The 24,649-nt window shown below is 39.6% G+C and overlaps 1 protein-coding gene across 4 annotated transcripts in view; it reads right to left on the bottom strand.

Moving 5' to 3' along the window:
- The window catches only part of DNAH9 (dynein axonemal heavy chain 9), a 357,462-nt gene that overhangs the window by 100,502 nt on the left and 232,311 nt on the right, over positions 1-24,649 (bottom strand). For all 4 annotated transcript variants that reach the window (XR_011646782.1, XM_058283466.1, XM_058283464.1 and 1 more), the window contains 2 exons: positions 21,418-21,678; positions 6,638-7,063 (listed from right to left, as the gene is read on the bottom strand). Coding sequence is in view for 3 of the 4 variants with exons in the window: in XM_058283466.1 (XP_058139449.1) it covers positions 6,638-7,063; positions 21,418-21,678 (687 nt within the window). In the remaining variant the exon portion in view is untranslated. The remainder of the gene's footprint in view (positions 1-6,637; positions 7,064-21,417; positions 21,679-24,649) is intronic.

The following is a 24,649-nucleotide window of genomic DNA, read 5'->3' on the forward strand; positions in this document are numbered from 1 at the left end:
CCATTCCTAAGTTACAGGAGAAATAAATTCTGGGGCAAATTTCTATAGTGCTAAACAGTTTAAAAAAGTAGTGGCGAGCCATTCAATTAATGATGGCAGACTCATTTATCTCCTCTTTTTCTCAAGATATCTCTAAAATGATTATAAAGCAATTAAATAAGTCCTAAACCCACAACAACAAGCAGATCAGAGAGGACCATTGGAAGGTGAGGGATGCCAATAGTTTTGGGGAAGACCACACTGATGGAGGAATAGAAACTGCTGGGGCAAGGCAGAGGAAGCTGCAATGTAGAGTTGACCTCAGTTCACCAAAGGCGTAGATGATTAGTCCTGTAGGATCCCTCATAAATGGGACTTGGAAATATCAGGTATGTTCAAGGGTGAAGTTATATTTAGAACGGTCAGTTGGAAGTCTATCGATTACTCCATCCTTGCCTCCATGCCAGTATGCAGTGCCACCAGGCATCTATGATACCAAGCAAGAGATTCAATAGTCACAGAAAGTAAGATACCACATGCTGGCGTCTAGGATGCCTCCAGTATGCATCTGATATTGAAAGCTAATTCTGCCCACCAACCAGTTCTGCTCCTGATTGCAGATTGAATCCTGATTGATTTCTACTCTTGTAAACGTGAAGGGACAAAAAGATGTTTGATGAAAGCCTAGATTAAGAAAGAGACAAACTAAAGTAAACCAGGAGAAAAAAAAATAACCAGGGAAAAACAAAACAAAAGAAAAAGAGCATAAAATTCCTCAAAATTTGTTTTCCCAAAATGATTCAAGAAGATGCTTCATCTATAAAATAAGATACTGTTATTAAAAAGAACATAGGGAAGCAAATTTGGCTCAACTGATAGACTGTCTGCCTACCACATAGGAGGTCCAGGGTTCAAACTCAGGGCCTTCTGACCCACGTGGTGAGCAGGCCCATGAACAGTGTTGATGCACACAAGGAGTGCTGTGCCATGCAGGGGTGTCCCCTCCGTAGGGGTGCACCCCTCAAGGAGAGCCGCCCCATGTGAAAAAGTGCAGCCCCCCCAGGAGTGGCACAGTACACATGGAGAGCTGAAGCAGCAAGATGACGCAATAAAAAGAGACACAGATTCCTGGTGCCACTGAGAACAATGCAAGCTGACAAAGAAGAACACACAGTGAGTGGACACAGAGAGCAGAAAATGGGGGGGGGGGAGACAAATAAATAAAAAATAAATCTAAAAAAGAACAAAGCGCAAAAATACTGGAGTGGAAATTATCATGATTATTAATGTAAAATGAAGAAATCAAGGGTAGAGTTAAAAGATGAATTTGAGGAAGTCTCCGGGAGAACAGAAGAAAATGTAAAGTGATGAAAAGATGAGAGAAAGTAGAGGATCATTCTAGAAGTCCAACATCCAGCCAGTATGTATTCCAGAAAATGGGAAGGTTGAAAGTAAATAGATGGGAGGAGATTATCAAAGAAATCATAGAAAATGAGTTTCCAGGGCTGATGGAGATGGGTCTCTATGTGTCAAGCACAATGAATAAAAAAAGAAAGAAAAGAAAGGTAGCTAAGCATATCAATGTAAAGTTTCAGACATGAGGAATAAAGAAAAGGCCAAAAGCCTTCCAGAGAGGGGAGAAAAACAGATACCTACAAAAAAAGAAAACAAAACAAACAACCAAAACAAAAACAAAAAAACAAGACCCTAACTGTTCCTCAGACTTCTCACCAGAAAAGAGAATAAAACATCCAGTGTTCTAAGGGGAAGAAATTAGCAACTCACCATTGAATATGCTATAAAAGTATTAGTTTAATGTAAGAATAAAAAATATTTTCCCAGACTATGAATAGTCAGAAGATTTACCTCTAACTTAGCATTTCTGAGAAAGTTATTTGAGAATAAGATATAGCAAAATAAAAAAAGAAACCAAGAAGGGAGAAGGCATGGGGTCCAGAAGCTACTGGAACCAACCCAAGAAAGCAGAGAAACATCTTTACTCCCCATTACTGATTGGCGCTCTGGACTGGGGACCAGAGGAAAAGGTTTTGGAGGATAAAAGGGGACCTGACAGAATACTTGATTGGATGGAGAATTGAAAAATAAATAAGGCAAATAAAATTAAGGCTATATAAAGTGAACTAAAGGAAGAGAGAAGAAAGGCAAGTAGAAATTCCTGGGAAGAGGGGGAGGTTGTAAAAAGAAAGAAAATGCAATTATAGTATACCACTTAAATCTGCTATGAACAATATAGGCATATTCACATTAAAATAAATGGAATTTATTGATTTTTCAACTTTTTGAATCAGCTGATGAACAGAGAGCATGGGGCACAATTTTGGTTACAGAACAGAATGCAGATGTTTTCATCTTTGGCAATTAAAGAGCAAAACTAATGTTTAGTGATGATAACAGACATTGGGAGGCAGAAGGTAGGGAAAAGAGTCGAAGGAAGGGGTAATAGCTTCATCTTGAACACTGAAGGCATCAAGGAAGCTTCCTCTATGTGACAGAACAAGAATAAAGTTTATGTCATCTAAAAATAGTTGTCATAACTATATTGGGAATGAACAACTTATAGCCTCATCTAGCTAGAGAAATTCAACTGTCTGATTAAAATACATCAAGAAATAAAGATATCAACATAACACATAGAAGTCAGATATTCAAATGCCAGAGAGGCCAATCAGATAATGTAGACAAATCAGATGATTCTAGTGTTGAAAAAATAGGGGTTGGTGGGGACTATGGGAAAATGAAGCAAATCTCTCTCCCTGAATGGAAAGCCAGTGCTTAGCTCCAGGATCAGTTAATGGTATATATGAATCTTCTGATTTTTCAAGACTGTCCAGAGATCAGATTTTTATGTGAAAGCTCCTGTTCTCTTAAATACTAGCAATTAATGAAATCATTTTCAAACACCATGTGCAGGCTAAATAAAACACATTTAAGCCACTAGGTGGCAAGCTCAGATGTAGTGGTCTAATCAGTTGAAACAGGTAAAAGAATTAAAAGGATGGGGACCTGTTATTTCTCATTAGAATCCCTTCTCTACTATTTGAATCTCACCATGTATGTGATTATATGTTCATTGAAAATGCCTTACTTGGTTTTTAATGCCATTATTTTTCATAAATTGTAACATTAATCTGTGTTCATTATAGAAAAAAATGTAAAGTACAGATAAACAAGAAAAGTAAAATCCATCCAAAATTCACACCCAGAGACAATCTCCACTGTTAGCATTTTTGTGTATGTTCATTATATATATAATCAAGTTGAAATTATATTGTATGATCGATTTTGAAATACGACTTTTTCTACTTTACATATCCTGATTACCAAATCTTTATTTGGAATTATCCTAAAATCTTAAAAACAAGGCTTGCGGGGAAGGGGTGGTGGTGGTGACTGGAGAAGGCAGGCAATACTCACGCTCTCAGGCGCATGTGGGGAAGGATGTCCTTGCCCTCCATCTTAGTGATGATGTTGGCCCATTCCTCCTGTTACTATGGAGTTGCCAAATTTTTGAGATGTTGGTAGGCATGTGGGAGGAGGTTGTTGGGTATGGGGAGGACGTTAAAAGCAAGAATACATTTTCTCAGGCAATATTTTGGCAGAAAAACAGCGCCTTCCTAAGGTAGCCAAGTATTTTTAAAATATTCTTGTTGCTTTCACAGGTTGAGTGGGTCCATCGTGTGAATGCTGCCTACCAAAAGGTATAAACATTTTGAAAACATTTCCTTTGCACCAAATGTTCCTTCAGTTAAAATAACTTAAGTAAAGAATCTTTGAAAATGTAGATCTTATGTCACTTTTCCTGGAGAGCCTGAGAATATGAAAATTACTGGGACGTCTTCTTCCCACCAAAGCAAGAATGGGGATATTATGGTGCTGTGCACTTTGAGTTCTCAAGAGGACCACTACTATGGTGATTCTGACCTGTTTTAATTGGTCCATGAGTATCTGGATTTATAAAAGCTTCACCAAAGGAGTATCTTTTTTTTAAAAAAAAATAAAGAGATTGACTGAGAGGATCTTTGAGACAGTGCTTTTAGCCACAGAATTTAGTTTAATAATCAAGAAATCAATGTCACATGGACATAAGGCATGTCTACAACCTTTGTACAATTTGTAAATCACTCTTAATCATTCTAACAAATTTATAGCAAGATTATTATTTGCCTGGGATGCAAAGTAGAAATTGAAGATCCAGAAAAATTTTTGGATTGAACTTGATCACAATAGTGATTAATTACCAGGGCTTGTATATGCACGTGATAATACTTGTAGTTGAATGGAGGGAGTAGAAGTAATGGTAGTAATACATTGTTACGGGTTGAATTTTGTCCCCCAAAACCATATGTTGAAGTCCTAAGCCTTGGTGCCTGTGAATATGACCTTATTTGGAAAAAGGGTCTTTGCAGATATATTTAAATAGGGTGGGCTTTACTCCAATATGACTGATGTCACAATAATAAGAAGACAGACACAGAGAGATGTCCATGTGAAGATAGAGGAGGGATAAGAGTGATGCATCAACAAGCCAAGGAACACCAGAACCTAGCAGAGGCAAAGAAGGATTGTCCCTTAACAGGTTTCTGAAGGAACACGACCCTGCCAACACGTTGGTTTTGGACTTCTGGCCCCTGGAACCATGAAATAATACATTTCTGTTGTTTTAAGCAGAGCAGTATATGGTATTTGTCACAGTAGCCATATGAAACTAAGACAGTTGGGATCAGCTCCTGCTGTAGGTTTTTCTTGCATTATTATGGGCCAGTTGTCCTTTAATCCTCACAACAATCCCATGAAGCAGGGACTATTATTGCCCATTTTATGAATTGAAGAAACCAAAGTGTGAGCATTTTAAGGACTTTGCTAAAGCTTACACAGCTAGCAAATATTACAGCTTGCATTGGAATTAAGGCCTGTCTGTGGATTTTAAGCTGCTATTCCATCCTAGAGGACTCTGATTTCTACTATTCCTTTGGTAATATTCATTTTAATGGCAAAGGTGAAGTTCAAGGGAAATCTTCTCTCTCAAATAGGTGTGAACCCAAGATCATTACCCCCAACCCCAATCTTGGGTGAGGCAGGTACAATCATAATATCATTATGGGGTTTATATAATCTATAATTTTTATGGTCAACAACAACCCCTAAGTCACAATAAAGGGAAGTGGACTTGGCTCAATGGATAGAGTGTCCACTTACCACATGGGAGGTCTGCAGTTCAAACCCAGGACCTCCTTGACCCATGTGGAGCTGGTCCACATGCAGTGCTGATGCATGCAAGGAGTGCCGTGCCACACAGGAGTGTCCCCTGTGTAGGGGAGCCCCACCTGCAAGGAGTGCGCCCCATAAGGAGAGCCGCCCAGCACAAAAGAAAGTCCAGTCTGCCCAGGAGTGGCACTGCACACACAGAGAGCTGATGCAACAAGATGACACAACAAAAAGAGACACAGATTCCCGTGCCGCTGACAAGAATAGAAGTGGACACAAAAGAACACATAGGGGAGGGGAGGGAGAGAAATAAATACAAAATAAATACAAAATAAATTTTTAAACATAAATAAATAAATGAGATACTTAAAAAAAAACCAAAACCACAATAGACTACCTGCTTTTAAAAGCTTCCCATAAAAAATGGAGATAGTATAAAACATGCCCAGTAGACCTACAGATCCACATACCAAGAGAGAGTCAGGCAGACATTGGCCAGGACTAAAGATAACAGGTTACAAAGGTGAGGTAAGGTTAGAAAGGTGTAGCTAAGTCCTACATTCCAAAGGGGAAAAAGAAGGAATCTTAAAATTTTGAGCTTTTCTTAATTGAGAGACGAAAAATGTTAAATTGATTTGTAGCTAATAAGTTAAGAGCTGATTACATGAGTAACACTGGTCATCTATTGTATACGTTTATCTGCTATCTTTTCATAAACTGATGATCCAGGAGGTTTTGTTTGGACTCTATGGTATTTGAGAAGAAATTGTAAAAGTTGCTTCTATTAAAATACCAGGAGATTTGGCATAAAAAATTGGTTCTCTCCTGTCTCTTTAAAAATGTCTAGACATCCCAGGGTTCACAGGGTGGAGAAATACAATATAGATTGGAGTGGACTTGCTGGTATTCTACTATAGAACTGTTATGACTCCAGCAATGGAAGTAATTGTATCACTGATGTGGAGACAGTGGCCACAGGAGTTTCTGAGGGCAAGGAAAAGAGAGGAAGAGATGTAATAGGGGGCATTTTCGGAACTTGGAGTTGTCCTGAATGATATTGCAGGGACAGATGCAGGACGTTGTATATCCTGCCATAACCCACTGGATGGACTAGGAGAGAGTGTGAACTACAATGTAAACTATGGTCCATGCAGTGTGGCAGTGGACCATATAGCAGTGGAGCCACACCCTGTGACTCCAGGATGTATTCACCAAATGCAATGAATGTGCCTCACTGTTGAAAGAGGATGTTGATGTGGGAGGAGCAGGGGTGGGGGGTGGGGGTGTTTTTTAATGTAATGTTTTATGTGATCTATTTATCTTAAAAAATAAAGACAATAATAAAAATAAACAAAATAACCAAAATAAAATTGGCTACAGGGTGGTGTAGAAGTGAACAAGTAGTATCAGGAGGGCTGTTGGCTTTACTCACAGTGATCTTGGCTTTAATGACAGCCAGCTTCTCCTGGGCAGCTGTGAGATCTGAGGTGGCTGTGCTCAATGCTTGGCGCTTAGGTTCCACATCGCAGAATACCTCGTAGAACCTCACAATGTTTATGACCCAAGAGCAGAGACCAGCGGCTGCATAAGACTTGGTGGCCACAAACTCGGGATTGAACTCAGGGTCTTGGAGATATGGCCTGATGGCTCTGAGGCAGTTGTCATGAATGTTCTCCTTGTCAAAGTTGATAAGAGAGTCCAGGAAACCATCCACTTTGGCCATAGTGACCTTGGCGGCCTTCCAGCTCCGGTCCTTGGGTACCTTGCCCCCAGGGGCCATGAGCACCATCACAGCAGCACTGACATTGCTGACAGCTGAAGGTGGAGAACCAAATGACTTCAGCTCGGTCAGATTGGTCTGAGAAAAGACAAGGAGGTCATTAGAAGAAAATGAATGGGCATCCTTTGTCCTCGGGCACTAATGGAGTAAGGTTTGGAGTGATCAATCTGAAAGGACTGCTTTGAAGCCTGAAGCAGTCCTCTGAATTTTAAATATTGTGACTCATCAAAAGGAAATCAAACTACTCCCCAGCAGTTTCAGACTTCCTTGAATGGTTAGTCAAGACTCAGCTCTGTTCTTTCAGCACTCTGACTGACTTGTGGCCCATTAGAAACACAATTATTTCACATTCAACTGAAAAATATAAGGATGCCAACATACTCTGAAATATGAGGCATGCCATGAATAAAAGATAAGGTTATTATAAATTAATTTTCATCCTGGATTGTAGAGAATAGTACTGTAACCCAGCTAAATTTTTTTTCTTTAATTAAACTGCTTTGTTCCATGAGCTTGTTCTAACAACACTTGACTCTCCTGATAACAAAGTGGCATTTTCTGCCAAGAAAGAACTCAGAAAGAAAGCTAGGCCCAGCCCCCGCAGTCAGCTGCTTCTGCTAGACTTGGGTTTGTCCTTTGCTCTGAGTTTCACATGCTCCAGATATTGCTGAAAGGGCGGATCTTGGAAGCAACTTAACCTTTCTCTGTCTCAGTGCTTTCACCTATAAATTGGGAGGAAAGGAACCACTAATCTAGAAGAGAAATTATGTCATAAATGCCTGTGAAGTTGATTAAAAAACCGTTGTGACTGTTAATAAGAAGGCTACCACTTAGAAAGCACTTCCTTTCAGGGCTAATTTTTGTAAATGGTGAAAATCTTGATTTCAGAGTCAACATCTTTTTGCCAAATTAATTGTGGGTGCTCTTGGGCCTAGGTATCCATGAGTGAGGGGCATTCCAGGAAGATGCCTCCATTTGCTCTCTCCACTGTTTTCCTATTTGTCCATGACAAACTTATCAGGGGTAGGAATGAAGGAAAGCACAAGTGCAAGAGGTTACCTGTTGTAATGGTTCTCCGGAGGTGAAACAGGGCAAAGTGAGAAGATACTTTTGTTTAGCCCTCAAAACAAAAGCAAACAAACAGAAACAAACAAACAATCAAAAAAAATTTAATAGTATATGTTAAACATGACCAATGTATTGAATTGAGAAAATATAAAAAGGGGGAGTGGATATAGCTCAGTGGTTGAGTGCCTACTTCCCATTTAAGAGGTCCTGGGCTCAATCCCCAGTACCTCCTAATACACACACACACACACACACACACAAATGTATAAATGTATAAAATATATATATAAATGTATAAAGATGAAAGTTAATTCCATAACCTAGGTATATCATTGTTAATATTTAATTGTAATTCCTTCTAGTCAGTTTTAATATCCATATATATCTATAAATCAATCATGACAGAAAAGAGGTAAAAGAGAAGCTTGCTAAAGTACAAAGGGGCAGCTGCCCTAGCTCTAGCACTTTTCCTTACTCTGTCCTATGCTTTTCTTTTTTCTTGGGGATTGAATCATGTCCCCTATAAAAACATGTTCAAGTCTTAATACAGGTTCCTGTAGGTGTGAACCTATTTGCAAATAGGACCTTTGAAGATGTTATTATTAGTTGAGGTGTGGGCTCAACTGTGAGTAGAATCTTTAAGGATCCTATTTAGATGAGGCCAGATTGAATCAGGGTGGGTCTTTGTCCGTATCACTGGATGCCTTATGAGCAGAGGAAACTTGATGCAGGCAGTCAGTAGAAGCCAGAAGTCACCGAAATCAGAAGGGTAGAGGGATCATCATGTGATGGAGGATTGCTGGAATGTTACAGACTTCAGGAGAATGCAAACCCTATCACTAACATTAATGTTGGACTTCTAGCCAAGAAATCATGAGATGATAAATTCCTGTGGCTTAAGCCAACCAATGGTATTTTTCACAGCAGCCCTGGCAAACTAAGATGCATAGCATCTGCCATGTTCTAATACATTTTATAAATTACCTATTTATTATATTTATTGCTTCTCACGCCTTGTCCCTGCTAGATTATAAGCTTCATAGGGGCTGGATATATCACATGTACACAGAAAGTCTCTGGCACACAAAAGGCATTCAATAAATAGTTGTCAGGTAACTAAATGAATGAGTAAACGTGAGTGCATATTCATTCATTTGACAAATACTTATGTAGTATGTGTTAAGTATTATTTTCAGTGATATGGATTCAGTGGAAGCAAGAGAGGCAAAGTACTTTTGCTCATTCAGGTCAGGGCAGAGGGACAGGCAACAAAGAGGTAACTCTTTACTATTTTGGATAGTGATTAGTGCTTTCAAAAAAATCAAGGAAAATTAATGGGATAGAGGACTCTTGGGGTGCTGGGAGGTCTGGGAAGCCTCTTTGAGAGCAAGACATTTTAGCTGGTACTAAATGATGAGAAAGAGGCAGCTCTATAAGGATCTGCAGGGTGACAATAACTGGCAGAGGAGTTGACATGAGCAAAAGCTTGGAGCAGGGATGAACTTGGCTATTACATAGAGCATAGTGGACAGTAAGGACAGTGGTAGAGATGAAAGCCAGGACCACGAGAGGCTCCAGAAGCCATATAGAGGTGTTTGGATTTTATTTTAATCTCAGTGGGAAGCCACTGGAGGCTTTTGGGCTAGGAGTGAAATGATCCATTGTCTAGTGTGAGAGTTTGTAGCCATGTGGATGACTGGCCAGGCAGGAGTGGAAGCAGAGTCACATTAGGAAGGCTGTAGTCATGGTCTAGGCAGGAAGGAGACAGAGGGTAGTTTGGACCAGCGTTCTTATAAGGGAGATGGTAAGAAGTGATTGCATTTGGAACACATTTTGGAGAGAGTATAGGGTGGACTGGTGGGCTGGGAAGCTGCATTTCCATCCCTCAGCCTGAAGGGACAAGGGGAAGGAATGTCTACCAGGACATACAGAAAACCACCTGGGGATGGAAACTGAGAGAAGCTATGAACTTCAGCTGAGGGCAGGCAGAAGCCAAAGGAGTAAATCCCTAGATCTCACTCTCTCCTTACAATTTCCTTCTGGTAGAAGCCAAGCGGAAACTGGAGGGCAAGGGAGGCCCATTGCTATATGTCAGTCTCAGGTATAGAAAAAACACAGTGGGCAAGGGTGACGAGTAAATGGGTGGAGGTGGGGGGTGAAGCAAATTGAAGATTTCTAGTATGATTTATAAGAGGTCTTTATGTATTAAGGATATTAACTTTTCTCATATACATTACAAATTTCTTTTAAAGTTGTATTTATGGTATTCTGTGATATATGGAAATTTAAAGTTTTTATGTAGCCAAATTTAGTAATCTTTTTTTCCTAAATGATACTGTCCTTTGTTTTTACGCTTAGAAAAATGTTTCCCATATATTAAAATTTATCTGACCTTATGATTAATTTTTAAATTTCTTTTACAGTTTCATTCTTTCTTATTCTTAATAGTAATACTGTTTTGTTCTCCTATAAAATACACATTTACTGAGGAATATTCAGCAAAGATATAGACAAAAAAATAAATCACTCATAATTTCACTACTCAGAGATAAACATTATTTATATCCTGGTGTTTTTCATTTCAGTATCTCTGCTTTCTCTATCTCATTCATATATATATTATACACACATTCATATACAGTTACTTACACACACATGCATATACATACAAATCATTCTCACCCTATTATTTGAACCTACTTTTTCTCTGAAAATATATCTTAAACTCTTTTCACATCATTATTATTATTTTTTGAGGTACCGGGGCTAGGGATTGAACCCAGGGCCTCATATATGCAAAGCCAGAGCTCAACCACTAAGCCACATTGGCATTATTTTTGTGAAATATGATTTTAAATAAAGGATGCATCATCTTCTCTTATTTGGATGTACCAAAATTTATCTAGCCAACTCCATATTGTTGGACATTCGGGTTATTAAATTCTTAACAGTGGAGTAAAGATGTGAACTTTTAATGACATTAGAACCAAATAAACAAAAAATCCAATTGGGACTTCAATTAGAATTCTACTATAAACTAATTTGAGAAGTGGTGCCATCCTTATAATAGTGAATCTTTTTATACACAAACTTGATGTATATATTTGTTTAGTCACATTTTATTTTATAGACCTTGTATTAGTCAGCCGAATGGGTGCTGATACAAAATACCAGAATTCTGTTGACTTTTATAAAGGGTGTTTATTTGGGGTAAAAGCTTGCAAGCCCTGAAGAGTCCAACTCATGGTAGCATAAGAGGTATTTTCTCACCAAAGTCTGTTGCCACGTGTTGAAGCAAGATGGTTGCCTATCTCTGTGAAGGTTCAGCCTTCCTCTTCCTCTTATGGCTCCATTGGCCCAGCTTCTTCCAAATGTCAGCTGTAGGCTGTAGGGCTCGTTTCTTTCCAGGCCTTCTCAGCTGCTCAGGGCACTGGTCTTTTCAGCTGCAAACTAGCAGACAAATAGCTCTGCATTCTTCCTGGGTCCTCAGAATCAAAGCTCTCTCCTTTGCCGTGTCTATGGAGCTCTCTCTTCTTTCCTCTGTGTGTCTTCTTCCGTGTCAGTTTATATACTCCACCAAGGGGGTGGAGGCTCAACTCTGAATTACACCCTACTGACAGCCAATTCGAAGCCCTAATCTTGATTTAATCAAGTAAACATAAAACCTTTGAATCTAATACAATTAAAGGGTATCATACCCAGAGGAACTGACCAGTTTATAAACAGTCTATATCTTTTTGGAATTCATAAATAATATCAAACTGCTACGGACCTCAATAAAGATGTATAGTTTTCTTCACAAAGTTTCAACAAATTTCTTTATGCTTATTTGTACCTTATGTTTTGTTGCTATTCAGAAAATATATTTTCTAACTGGCTGCTGGTGATATTAGGAAAGCTATTAAATTTTATAATTTTGTAATGGGCCTTAACCTTTCTTTTATTATATTTTTAGAAAATCCATGACTGTCTAGTTCACAATATTCATATGACTATTTTTATTTTTTATTTCATTGGCTAGAAGTTCTAGGACAAATCTTTCAAAATGGCAGTGAAGCAGTCATTAATGTATTTTTTCCATGTTAATGTGATTACATCTAATGTTCTGCCATTAGATAGGTTGTTTTGCTCTTGGTTTGTTATAGACTGCCATCTGTTAGAAAAATATTCAAATAGCCTTTCATTCCTATTTTACTAGAGTTTTAATGAGGAATGGATATTGAATTGTTAAATGTTATTTTATAAATGCCAAGATGACTATAGAGCTTTTCTCCTTTGGTCTACATTTGGAAGTTGTTTTATTAATAGCCTTTACATCAGAACAAACCTGACCAGTTGGGTGGCATATTGTTGTTTTTTTCTTTTTCCTTTTTTTCAGATTTATGTTATTTATTTATTTCTCCCCCTACCCTTTGTTTGCACTTGCTGTCTGCTCTCTGTGTTTGTTCATTGTGTGCTGTCTGTGTCTGCTTGTTCTCTTTTTAGAAGGCACAGGAACTGAACCCAGGTCCTCCCATGTGGGAGGGAGGTGCCAAATCACTTGAGCCACCTCCACTTCCTGCTTGTTGTGTCTGTCATTGTGTTTCTTCATTGTACCATCTTGTTGCATTATCCTGTTGAGTCAGCTTGCTGCACCAGTCTATTGTGTCAACTAGATGTCTTGCTTGTCTTCTCTAGGAGGCACTGGGAACTGAACCTAGGACCTCCCATGTGGTAGCCGGGCATCCAACTGCTTGAGCCACATCCACTTCCCCATGTTGTTGTTTGAATAAATGGATGGATTTGATTTGCTAGTATTTTATATAGATGTCTTATACCACTATTTAAAACTAAATTAATCTTGTGCTATGTCTATCTCATTTAGTGTCAAGCTTATCATATAATGAAGGCCCTGGGAAGTCCTATAGATTAGAATCCTGTCCAACTCTGTTACTTGAGATTTTCCCAAATTATTTGATTACAAAAATCTGTTTTTTACATTACTTGTTAAAATCAACTTAAAAGACATACAATAGACTGGGAGAAAATACGACCTGCATGCTAAAGGATTAATAGTAAAATTAATAAAGAGTAACAGAATCATTAAGAAATAGGGAAACTATCTTAGAAGTAACTAGGCAAAGTTGAATAGGTAATGGACAGAAAAAGAAGTATATATATTTGCAAAAATGCCTAGGAATTGAGGCATTAAAATAAAAGTAAAAACGATTTTTGCTTATTTTATTGAGAAAAATGAAAATGAATATAAATATCTAAGATTGGCAAGGATTTGGGAAAAGAGGTACTCTCAAAACTGTAAATGGAACAGCCATTTTGGATAGAAAATTGACAGTGTCTATAAAAAAAAGAGCATATATTTGTTTGAGTTTCCTATTGCTGCTGTGACAACCTGCCAAAAATTTAATGGCTTAAAAGAATGCAAATTCATTATCTTGCCGTTCTGGAGGTCAAAAGTTCTAAATCAAAGTCCTGGCAGGACTGGCTCCTTTTGAAGTCTCTGGGAAGAGTCTATTCCGTGCTTTTTCCAGCTTTTAGAGACTGTCCTTATTCCTTGGCTCGTGTCCCTGCATCACACTGCCTTTTCTCCCTCTGCCTCCATCATCACTTTGCCTTCTTCCTTTGATCTTCTTTGTCTCCCTCTTATAAGGACACTGGTAATTATATTTTGGGTCCACCTGGGTAATCTAAAATAATCTCCCTATTTCAAAATCCTTATTTTAATCTCATCTGCAAAGTTCCTTTTGCCTTATGAAGTAAAATTTGTAGTTTCTGGGGATTACGATGTGGATATCTTGGGGCCATTATTCAGTCTACCACCCTGTTCTACCAAATAATTGACTTTTTATGTGGCCCAGAGAAATACTTGCACATATGCAAAAAGATGTCTCTACAAAGGTATTTGTATTGTAAAAAAAGGAAACAAACTAAATGCTCAACAACAGGGGAAAAGTTAATTAAATACAATACATTTATAATATGGAATACTAGATAGTATTTAATAAATATGGTTTTAATATTTTTAACAATATGAAATAACTTTGTTACCCAAAGGGAAAATAAGTTGGTATTATCCATTTGATGTATTTTATGTGTCCATTTTATGAATGTAAATGCATAGAAAAATTGCTAGAGTAGACGAACACCAAATTGTTAACAGGAATTACCGCCTGGGAGAAGATGGAGCTGGGGTGGGAAATGAGGTGACTATATTTTGCCCTATATATTCTATATGTTTGGATTATTTTTAACCATGAAAACATCATTATATATTATTTGTATAATAAAAAATAAGTCCATTGTAAAAAATTCATGAGATGTAAATAGAAAATTCTAAGTAACTTTGTGCAGGAAAAAAAAAGGGCATGAAATTGCAAGGAAAACCATTCCTCAACTAAAGCAGGAAAAGTTATATTAGATCTGTTTCAGTCTGGCTATAAAAGAGAAATAAAACTGCAAAAAGGAAGACTTAAAATGTGCAGAGACTTGCTAGTAAGCTCTGATTTGCAGTATTCTTTAAGTATTAACTAAGGATTTATCGTTAACTTTGAAAATAGTGAGAAAACAGGGAAGTGTTTCTTAAATATCAGAGTCCTGTGAATGCAGAAGGGTTTGAGGGCTGCCCAGGAGTTGTTGGGTTCATGAAGCAATATTTTACCATGCACGATGCACTCTGATCCATTCTACTCTATCAAAAAAAAAAAAAATGTTGTTTGAGGCCCATTAATGGGTTGCAACTTGAAGACTGTAAACACAGGTCTACAGGATTATCTTAAACTTCTTAGTGATACTCAGACTCTTAAAGATTTGCCCAGCTTACCTTTCCAGTCTCCTTGCCCAATTCACCTCATGAAGCACTCAGTTCTGCATCCACAGCTCATATGCCGCATACTCTTTCCTGCATCCATGATTTGCAAACACTGATCCTTCCTGGAGTGCTCTTTTCTTTTTCTTTTTTTTTATAAAGAGAAAGTATCTTTTTTTTTTTAAAGATTTATTTATTTATTTATTTCTCTCCCCTTCCCCCCCCACCCCAGTTGTCTGTTCTCTGTGTCTATTTGCTGCGTCTTCTTTGTTCACTTCTGTTGTCAGCGGCATGGGAATCTGTGTTTCTTTTTTTTTGTTGTGTCATCTTGTTTTGTCAGCTCTCCGTGTGTACGGCGCCATTCCTGGGCAGGCTGCACTTTCTTTCGTGCTGGGCGGCTCTCCTTACGGGGTGCACTCCTTGTGTGTGGGGCTCCCCTATGCGGGGGACACCCCTGCGTGGCAGGGCATTCCTTGCGCACATCAGCACTGCGCATGGGCCAGCTCCACACGGGTCAAGGAGGCCTGGGGTTTGAACCGTGGACCTCCCATGTGCTAGACGGACGCCCTAACCACTGGGCCAAGTCCGCCCCTGGAGTGCTCTTTCCTACCCTCTTCTTCATGTGATAAAATACTCATCCTTATGTTCCCTACTTCCTACCTGGCCAAGCAATTTACTATGCTTTCTTCTGTGCTCTCTAGTCATTGAAAATTTTTAATTTTTATTTCTGTTAATGTAATACACACACACAGTTTAAAAAGTCCAATAGAGCTTCAGAGCTTAGAACAAAACACAGGCCCGCCCCCTCTCCACCACCAACTCCCCAGAAGCTACCACTTAACAACTTTTTCCATCGTTACTTCTGGCATGCTGCATTTTCTGTTTTAAAAATATTACCAAGTAACTTCCTACTGTAGAGTGTGAATATTTATTCATTTCCCTCCTCTCCTTCCCAATGGTCCCTTACATGTGTTATATAAAAAGTTTTAATTACATCTACATGAGGTATTTATATGATTTGTAAATACTGTTCACCTTGGATTTCAGTTTCTTTCTTGTATACTCTATAATTTTCTTCAGAAGATAATTACCTGTATTAGTGTTTCCTCATAATGTGACTTTTGGGCATTCAACTGAAAGAAGGGGAGGGAACCAAGGAGATGCCTGAGGGAAGTGCATTCCAGGCAAAGGCAACTGCTAAATCAAAGGTACTGGGGTAGGATTTTGCCTGGAGTGCTGGAGGCATAATAGGAAGGTCAGTGTGGATAGAGTGGAATGATAGGAGGAAAAGAAATAACTTACGTGGTGAAAGAGGTGACACGGGCAAAATCATGCAGGGTCTTATAGGTCATGGTAATGGCTTTAGATTTTATTCTGAATACAATAGGAAGCCAATAGGAGATTCTGAACAGAGGGATGGCATGGCCACACTTCTGTTTTAAGACTATTAGTCAGACTGCTGTAATTGACAAAGATAGTATTGTAGCAAAGGTGGGAGCAGAAAGGCTATTTATTGCAATAGCCCAGGAAGGAGAAGATGGTGGCTTGGATCTGGGTGGTAGCAGTGGAGGTGACATGAAACAGTTGCATTCTGGATAATATTTAGTAGGTAGAATTGATAGGATTTGCTAATGGTTGGGTAGGAGTGTGAGATAAAAAGACCATTAATTCTTATTTGCCCCTCTCTATGTAATATGGAAAAGAAATGGAGGTATCAAGACCTCTAGGCTATGCAGCTAGAGGAAATTACCTATTTTGTTACCTGGCACATAGTAGGCATTCATTAAAAATTCACTTCCTCTTTGGCAGAGGTTATCCAGACCTCAAATCCAGTGCTATTTTCTTTACCCTATCCCATTACATCCTTGAGTTACACTTCTATATGTTTATTTTTACCAGTCAACCAACTAAACAACCAACCAACTAACCAGACGTATTTATGGGGTGCTAACTCTGTTTTCAGTTCTGTGGAAAGAGGTGATAACCCTGATTATAATAACATCAACAAAAACAACACACATTTATTGAGCAGTTACCCTCTGATAGCTACTTCTCAAGCATTATTTCATTTAATCCTTATAACCATCTTATCAGGAATATATTACTGTATTCCCATTTTACAGATGAGGAAATGGAGACTCAGAGAAGATAAAAAGTTTCCCAGAGCTACACAGTTAGTAAATAATATAGCCAGTATTTGAACTTAGGTCATTTTAGAAAATATAGTCTCTTTCAAATATTTTGTGAGAGGCATTAGCCAAGAAAAGACTGGTGAATAAGGTATGAAGTTGCATAAATCAAGGGGTCACATCTTTTCTGTGCTGGAAGTCAGAGAATGGAGAAATTGATCTGGAATATAAGTTTGACTTTGAAATATGGGTAGGATTTAGATAGAGTGAAATGAAAGAACAGGGAATTTCTAGATGGTGACTAGGGCACATATTTTCTAATCAAAGGCCTGGAGACTGCAATGGATGCTGGAGGGAGGTGGCAGTGAGAAGCATGGCCTAGATACACCAAAGACTTGTGTTGAAAAGTTATGGCATGATTGGGTATGACTTAAGACATTTACAGTCTCTAGGTACCTTTATATCTGGAGATCTATCTCTCCATCTTATATAAAATACTAAACTGCATTCATATCAAGGATTAAATATATTCTAATTTGGATATGTAATATGTAACAGGACTTTATGATGTACTAGTTTAGTCTCAGTTTTGCTGAGGCCCCAAGCCAATCAATGCTACCTTAGAAAGTAAAGTGTGGATGGCCATGCAGAACTAGTAAAAGAAGTTTTCAGGAGACCAATTTTTTTTTACTTTTAAGCCCTTCATCTGCATTGAGGGCATAAAAGAGTCAGGTAGTTGAAATTAAAAGAATTTTTGGTGAGAATTGTTGGTGTGCTGTCTCACTCATTCTGACTTTGAGGGAGGATGTGAGATTGCTACCCCTTTCCCATAAGTCGAGAGGGAAGGGTTTTTAGGAGACCATTCAGACTTCTCAATATGTTTCCCCTATAGTTTGAAGACCTCCATGTATGGAGGTCTAACTTAGATCCCAGATATCTAGAAATCTAGAGGGCATGAGACTGGCTGGCCAAGCAGAGTTAACTGCATGGGGTAACCAGCCTCTCAGAGTTTGCTGGAGTAAAGGAGGCACAGATGTCTGCCCTGGCCCAGAGGTTAGCCATTGCACGGGAGAGCTGTCACAGAACAGTCTTTGACCTTGCCTTGGTGGCCTATTTGAAGGCGGCAAGGTGAATAGCCAGATTCTCAGGAAGAGGAGAAGGAAGCAAGCTGCAGGAGATAGATCCCAATGATTGATGGAGGGTTTCCAAAGAACCTATGAGACCAAGCCAACAGAAAAAGGATCAGCTTTATAAAGAACAACTTTGCTTTGAATTAGGCAATAAGACTCACAGACATTTATAAATAACTGTTGCACATCATTTCTAATTAGGGACATTTGGTGTTATCTCAAATCAACCGACTAGCTGTTCCCAAACTAGGGGATACTTAGAAATTAGAAGTAGTGACTAGATGAAATTTTAAAAGATAATTAACGTGGAAAACAATGCATCCATTGCTAAACAATTCAATTCCACTTAAAAATGTTCAACTAACTTAATTTTTGTAGGCTAACTGCATTAACCAGTAATGGATTTCAATGTGTTTCTTGAAATAATCAAAGTTGCCTCAAAAATTAACAACAACAACCAAAAAGAAACAGAAACCTCTTAGCTATACATGGTAAATCTCAGCTCACTCTTTAAGAGGAAAAGGAGAGTTACCTTTCTAATGTGTGCTGCTAGTGAAAACCCACCCTATAACCACTGCATTTATGGGACTAAATGCACATCTCACAGCACCTCACCAAAATGGTATAACTGTCCTTTCCTTGCATGTTGCTTCATAGAACATACCTCTGTTTTCCAAATGGAGGGGACTGAACAGTAAATGTCAGCATTTAAATCCATCCCTGATGCCAACTCCTGATGACATGAGTCTGTTTCTCCTTTTTTTCTCCTTCCTCCCTTTGCTCCTAAATGCATGGTTATCCAACTGGCAAAAAAGGTGTGGCAGTCTGAGATTATTTTATGAATCTCAAAAAGAGAAATATTTTGCCATATACTAATCTCTTCTCTTGGGTGCGGTACCTTTCGATTGCATTAAATTTAGCCGAGCAGGTTATCTGTCAGGACTGCTGTAGGGTGAGGGTGTTTTTTGTGTTTTTTTAGATTTATTTTTTATTTCTCTCTCCTTCCCCCCCTCCCCGCCAGTTGTCTGCCCTCTGTATCCTTCGTGTTCTTCTGTGACCGCGTCTATCCTTACCAGCAGCACCGGGAATCTGTGTTTCTTTCTGCTGGGTCATCTGTTGGGTCAGCTTTCCGTGTGTGCGGTGCCGTTCCTGGGCAGGCTGCACTTTCTTTCATGCTGGGCAGCTTTTTATTGGACTATGTCAGTGAGGCTGGACTCACGTTGAGTCCCCACCCCCTTGCTGGGTCTGATATAAAGGGATACTCATCTTACAGACATATGAAGAGAGAGGGTCCTGCAATTTTTGATCCTGTCATGTGAAGAGGCTCAAACAGTTGATGCCCCAGGGAAAGATGAGCTATGTGCCTGGTTGCTACAGCTGAAGTTGGGAAGAGAGCAGAAGGGCAGAGACTGAGATAGGAAGCCCTAACAGACAAGCCCTGTGCTAGTAGAGATAGGCCTACAGGATCACTTCAGCACGAAGCCCAAGAAGCTGGGCCCATGGAGCGTAGGAGGACAGGGCAAACCTGGAGGAAAAGGCAGCCTGGAGGGAAAGGCAGCAGCCATCTTGCTTCATCACAGGGCAACATGCCAGGATCAACAGTAGCTGACCTTGGTGAGAAAGCACCTCTGATGGTGCCTCAGTTTGAACTTTTAACGGCCTTGGAACTATAAGCCTTTACCCAAATAAATACCCTTAGAAAAGTCAACAGATTTCTGGTACTTTGCATTGACAACCCTTTGGCAAACTAAACAAAAGATTAATCATGAATTATGAGAAAATAAAGAAGAGGCTAACCGTGTTCTCCCCCACTAAAATAAATTTAAAGGGAACCAAAATAAAATGGTGTTATAGATACACCTCAAGGGACATACTTGTTCTACCAAGTGAGTCAAATTTAGTTGATGCACTATTACATGTTGCCGCCAATTAATTACATATTTACTAATTTTGATTTTGTATATTTTTTTCATAGCTTGGAGCCAATTCTTTATGTTAGTTTCAGATTTTCACGGAACCTGTGGTGGTTTGAAACTGTATATACCCCAGAAAAACTTATTCTTAAATTTAATCCATTCCTGTGGGTGTGAACTCATTGTAAGTAGGACCTTTTGATATGGTTACTTCAGTTAAGGTGTGGCCTATCTCAGTCAGGATGGATCTTTTAACTGGAGGGAAGATGTGGCTCAAGTGACTGAGCTACCGTTTACCACATGAGAAGTCCTGGGTTTGGTTCCTGATGCCTTTCTGTTCTAAAGAACACAAGCAAGACAGGGAGCTGATGTGATGGGTGGCGTGGTGAGCTGATGTAACAAGATGATGCAACAAGAAACACAAGGAGGAAAGCATAATGAGAGACATGACAAAGCAGGGAGCGGAGGTGGCTCAAGGAATTAGGTGCCTCCCTCTCACATCAGATGTCCTGGGTTAGGTTCCCAGGGTCTCCTAAAAAAAGAGGACCAGCACACAACAAACAGACACTGCAAATGAAAACAATGAGGGGGTGAGAGAAATAAATAAAATAAATCTTTAAAAAAAATAAAAAACAAACTGGAGTCTTTTGTAAGCAGAAAGAAATTCAGACATAGAGAAAGAAAGCTACAGAAAGCAAGAAGCTAAACAAAAATGGAACCCAAAAGAGAAGGGAGAGAACAGGAGATACGGTCATGTGCCTTGCCATGTGACAAGGTAAGGACCAAGGATGGCCAGCAGCCAGCTCCAGAACACCACAGTCTTGGGGAAGAAAGTATTGCCTTGATGATGCTTTGATCTGGACATTTTCCCAGCCTCAAACTGTGAGCAAATAAATTCCCATGTTTAACCTGACCCATTTCATGATATTTGCTTGAGCAGCCTAGGAAACTAAAACAGGACCTTAAAAATTCATGTGTCCTATGGCACATAATGGGTAAAATGATCTGGGATAGCATAGCTCTCTGGGCTTAGTTTGGAAGACATAACTTTAAGTCCCAGCTCTAATATTTACATTTGTGACTCTGAGCAGGCCACTCCTTTCTCAGGGCTTTGGTTTTCTCATCTGTGAAATAAGGAGGCTGGACCAGTGACCTCTCATGTCCTGATTGGTTCTAAGCCTCCCCATCATTGGTACCTCATGGATCCTGGCATATAGTTAGTTTCAATAAATGAGTATTTGCCTAATGAATAAAGCAGAGACAGCTGGAGTCCACCCTAAGCATTCCCAGTGTTGTCCTTGTATCTTTTGGGAACACAGGGGTGCTGAGTTCCCTTTGGGCCACAGAAGGAGGCAAAGGGATCATCTGGGGTCCCACACCATCCTCCTACCTTGTTGAGGGTATTGAGAGCTGCCTGGGCTGCCATGAGTGCTGGCTCTGCCTTGGCCAGATCTTCCTCACAGTCCTTCTGCTTCTGCTGAACCTCTAGCATGATGAGGGCCACCTTCTGCTCCTCCTCGTCTGCGATGGCTTTCTCTCTGCTCACTTTATCAGTCTCCACACCCACCACCTGAATCAGCTTGTCTGCATCTTCATTCTTCTGCTTCAGCTCCACTTCCTGGGTAGCCAGCTTGGCTTTCAGATCATCCACCTGCATCAGAGAAGCACAGGACTTATCAAGAGGATTGACCAGAAAGCCTGGGGGTAGGCCCCTGAGAGTCCAAGTCTGCAGAGCAAAGGTGCAAAGCTCAGATGGACCAAGACCTGGGAAAAGAAAGGAATGTGGGACTCCCACTTCCCTCTGCAGACAATATAGTAGAAGATTCTAAACAGCCCACATGACCTGACCTTTCTCCTCAATGCCCCAAGTGATTTAGATTGCTTCTCACTGACACTGGTGCCAGTGTTATAAAAGAATGGACTGGGAGAGAGTGTAAACTACAACATAAACTATAATCCAAGCTGTGTAGCAGTGCTCCAAAATGTACTCATCAAATGCAATGAATGTACCACACTAATGAAAGAAGTTTTCGATGTGGGGGGGAGTGGGGGGTTGGGGAGTGGGGCGTATGGGAATTCCCTATATTTTTTTAATGTAACTTTTGAGTGATCTATGTATCTTTTATAAATAAATAAACATACTCTAAAAAAGAAAAAAAATCCACTTCAGTGCCTAGCATACTACTTTGCACACAGTAGGTCCTTAATAAAAATCAGTCTTTGGTTAATTGAAATTGTCCAAGGTGGAGTGTGCTAAGGACTGAGCAAGAGATAAAAAGTGAGTGTGCCTCCTTCAACAAATAGATGGCTAGGTTGAAATGGGACAGCAAGAATCCCATTGGAAAATGATGACCAGTTGAAATTGGACAGTGAGAATCTCAATGGTCCAGGCGAACTGGATTCCCCATAGAGTTTTCCAAGCGGTATGTAGTCTGCAGGCAGGAATGAAGTGATGGGAATATCAGCACCTTGGAAACCACCAGATTCTATGATCTGCTGGAGAGAGAGGAATGGTTTTCCAGCTACCTTCAGGATAGTACAGTGCAGTGATTCTCAGACTATGATCTATGGACCAGCTTGTTAGAAATGCAAATTCCCATGCCCAGCCCCAAACCAACTGTATAGAAATTATGGGGCTGGGGCCCAGCAATCTGTGTTTTAACAGGTCCTCCAGGTTTGAGATTCAATGGCATAGTGTTACAGCCCTTTCAGATGCTAAGGGAAGTCTCAGATCAATTTATTTCTGGAAAGTAAAAAGGCCATTTGTATTTGCAGTATGGCCCATAAACTTTACATTCTAAAATGACCTCTTGCCTCTCATTTTTCTGTAGTCTATTTCATGCAACAACCAAAGATTACTTCAGAGTTCTTCAAACACGTCAAAGGGATTCAAGTGCTTTATGATGCAAAATGCATAAGGGGAAAAATAAAACTAAGGCTTAGACGCTGCTGATAATTCCTTTTTCTTGGCAGATCAAAAGGAAAGAAAAGGAAAGGGAAAAAAGAATGCTGTTTAATTTTGTGTATTCATAGAAACTGGAGACTTTGTATTAACCTCAAATGGAAGCCTGCTCCCTAGAACTTGTCTTATATTCACATGTTGGAAGGTTAATCCATTTCCATCACCCGTTGTTCAGCTGCAGAGAGTTATTTCTACAAGGACAAAGATGCAATTGTAAATCAAAATGATTGAGGCGCATAATCACTCAGTCAGCAAACACACCAGTAACTTTTTGTTTCTTTTTAAATCTTGGGAGATTTGAGAAAATTGAAGTGTTAAAAAAATTTTTTTTGCCTTTGTTGTTTTGTTTTGTTGATTGCAGATATGGCTTTTGACCTTAGGTCTCAGGTAAATAATCACCAGCACTGCGGATAGGAGCTTTACAGCTCTTAAGCTGGGACACAGGGTGACATGAGTGTCCTGTCAGTCAGAATTAGGCTGCTTCCCACAAAGCTACCAAGAAGGCATAACTCAGGCTTATTTTGTGGCTCTTCCGCAATGGAACTGGAAAATGAAATAGGTTACTTTAAAACCCTCTCTTCTCATTTCCCTTTTTGAAGCATTAGAGCTACACTTTGGATCTCTTTTATTTAGGCATACCTTAACCTGGATAGGAAGATGAAGAGGGAGAGTGTGGCAAACTCTGAAGCCCTGTGCATACTGACTGTGTGTGGTAAATGGGGGTGGGGGTGGGAGCGTGCCACTGAATGGGGTGATGACAGGGTGCAGGAAGGAGGCCTTCTCTTCAAGCTCCAGGCTCACAATGTTAAAGAGAGAGAACAGGCTTCCAGGACTTTCTGCCCAGAGCACCAGAGACCTTGGGAACAAAGTGAGAAGGAATCAGAAGAACTGAAAAGGAGTATTTGTGCAGACAAAAGTGCGTGGTGTCTTTCCTGCAAGCCTATGGGGAGAAGAGTTTTCTGCTGGCAGCGCTAAGCTTTTGGGAGTGGGATTGACAGTACCTCTGAATAAAACCCTATATGCAGAGAACTGGCAAGGATCTCTAGGCCTTTTATGAACATTTCTTCAATCGAATAGTTCTAGCATTCTCATGAATACATACACCTGAGTTAGATACAGAAGTGAGGACCACAATGGCTTCTGAATAGTGCCAGCAAGAGGTGAAGTGAGACCTAAGACAGGGTTGGAGGTCCTGACTGTGCCAAAAGAAAGAATGCAAGTAAAACCAACTCTCAATACTTAAGCTGCAGCACAAGGTACCACCTAGAGATCCAGCAGAACCAGCCACATAGCAGAGCCAGCGAGAACGGGAAGACTCCACCATCAGCTCCCTCAGAGCTGAGAAAGAGAAGAAAACAGCCCTGTGGTAAAATTTGAGCTCTGAATTGACAGTGTTTAAATCTTGAATTTGACTGAATATTTACCCCTCCAAAGACTAAGTTTTTAACTTGAAGTGATCAAGTTACCTTGAAATGGAAAGATTAAGAGCTTTTCATACATAAATGAAAAAAGTAGATCCAGAGCGAAGTTGAAATCAGTTATAAAAAACTAGTTACCTTTCTGACTCCTTGTGTCCAAGTATGTGATTATACATCTAAAGTTGACTAGCTTTAAATTATTATACAATTGTTAATTATTGTCATTTTTACCATTATCATTA

The sequence above is a fragment of the Dasypus novemcinctus genome, chromosome 21 (assembly GCF_030445035.2).
Source record: "Dasypus novemcinctus isolate mDasNov1 chromosome 21, mDasNov1.1.hap2, whole genome shotgun sequence".
NCBI classification, from domain to species: Eukaryota; Metazoa; Chordata; class Mammalia; order Cingulata; family Dasypodidae; genus Dasypus; species Dasypus novemcinctus.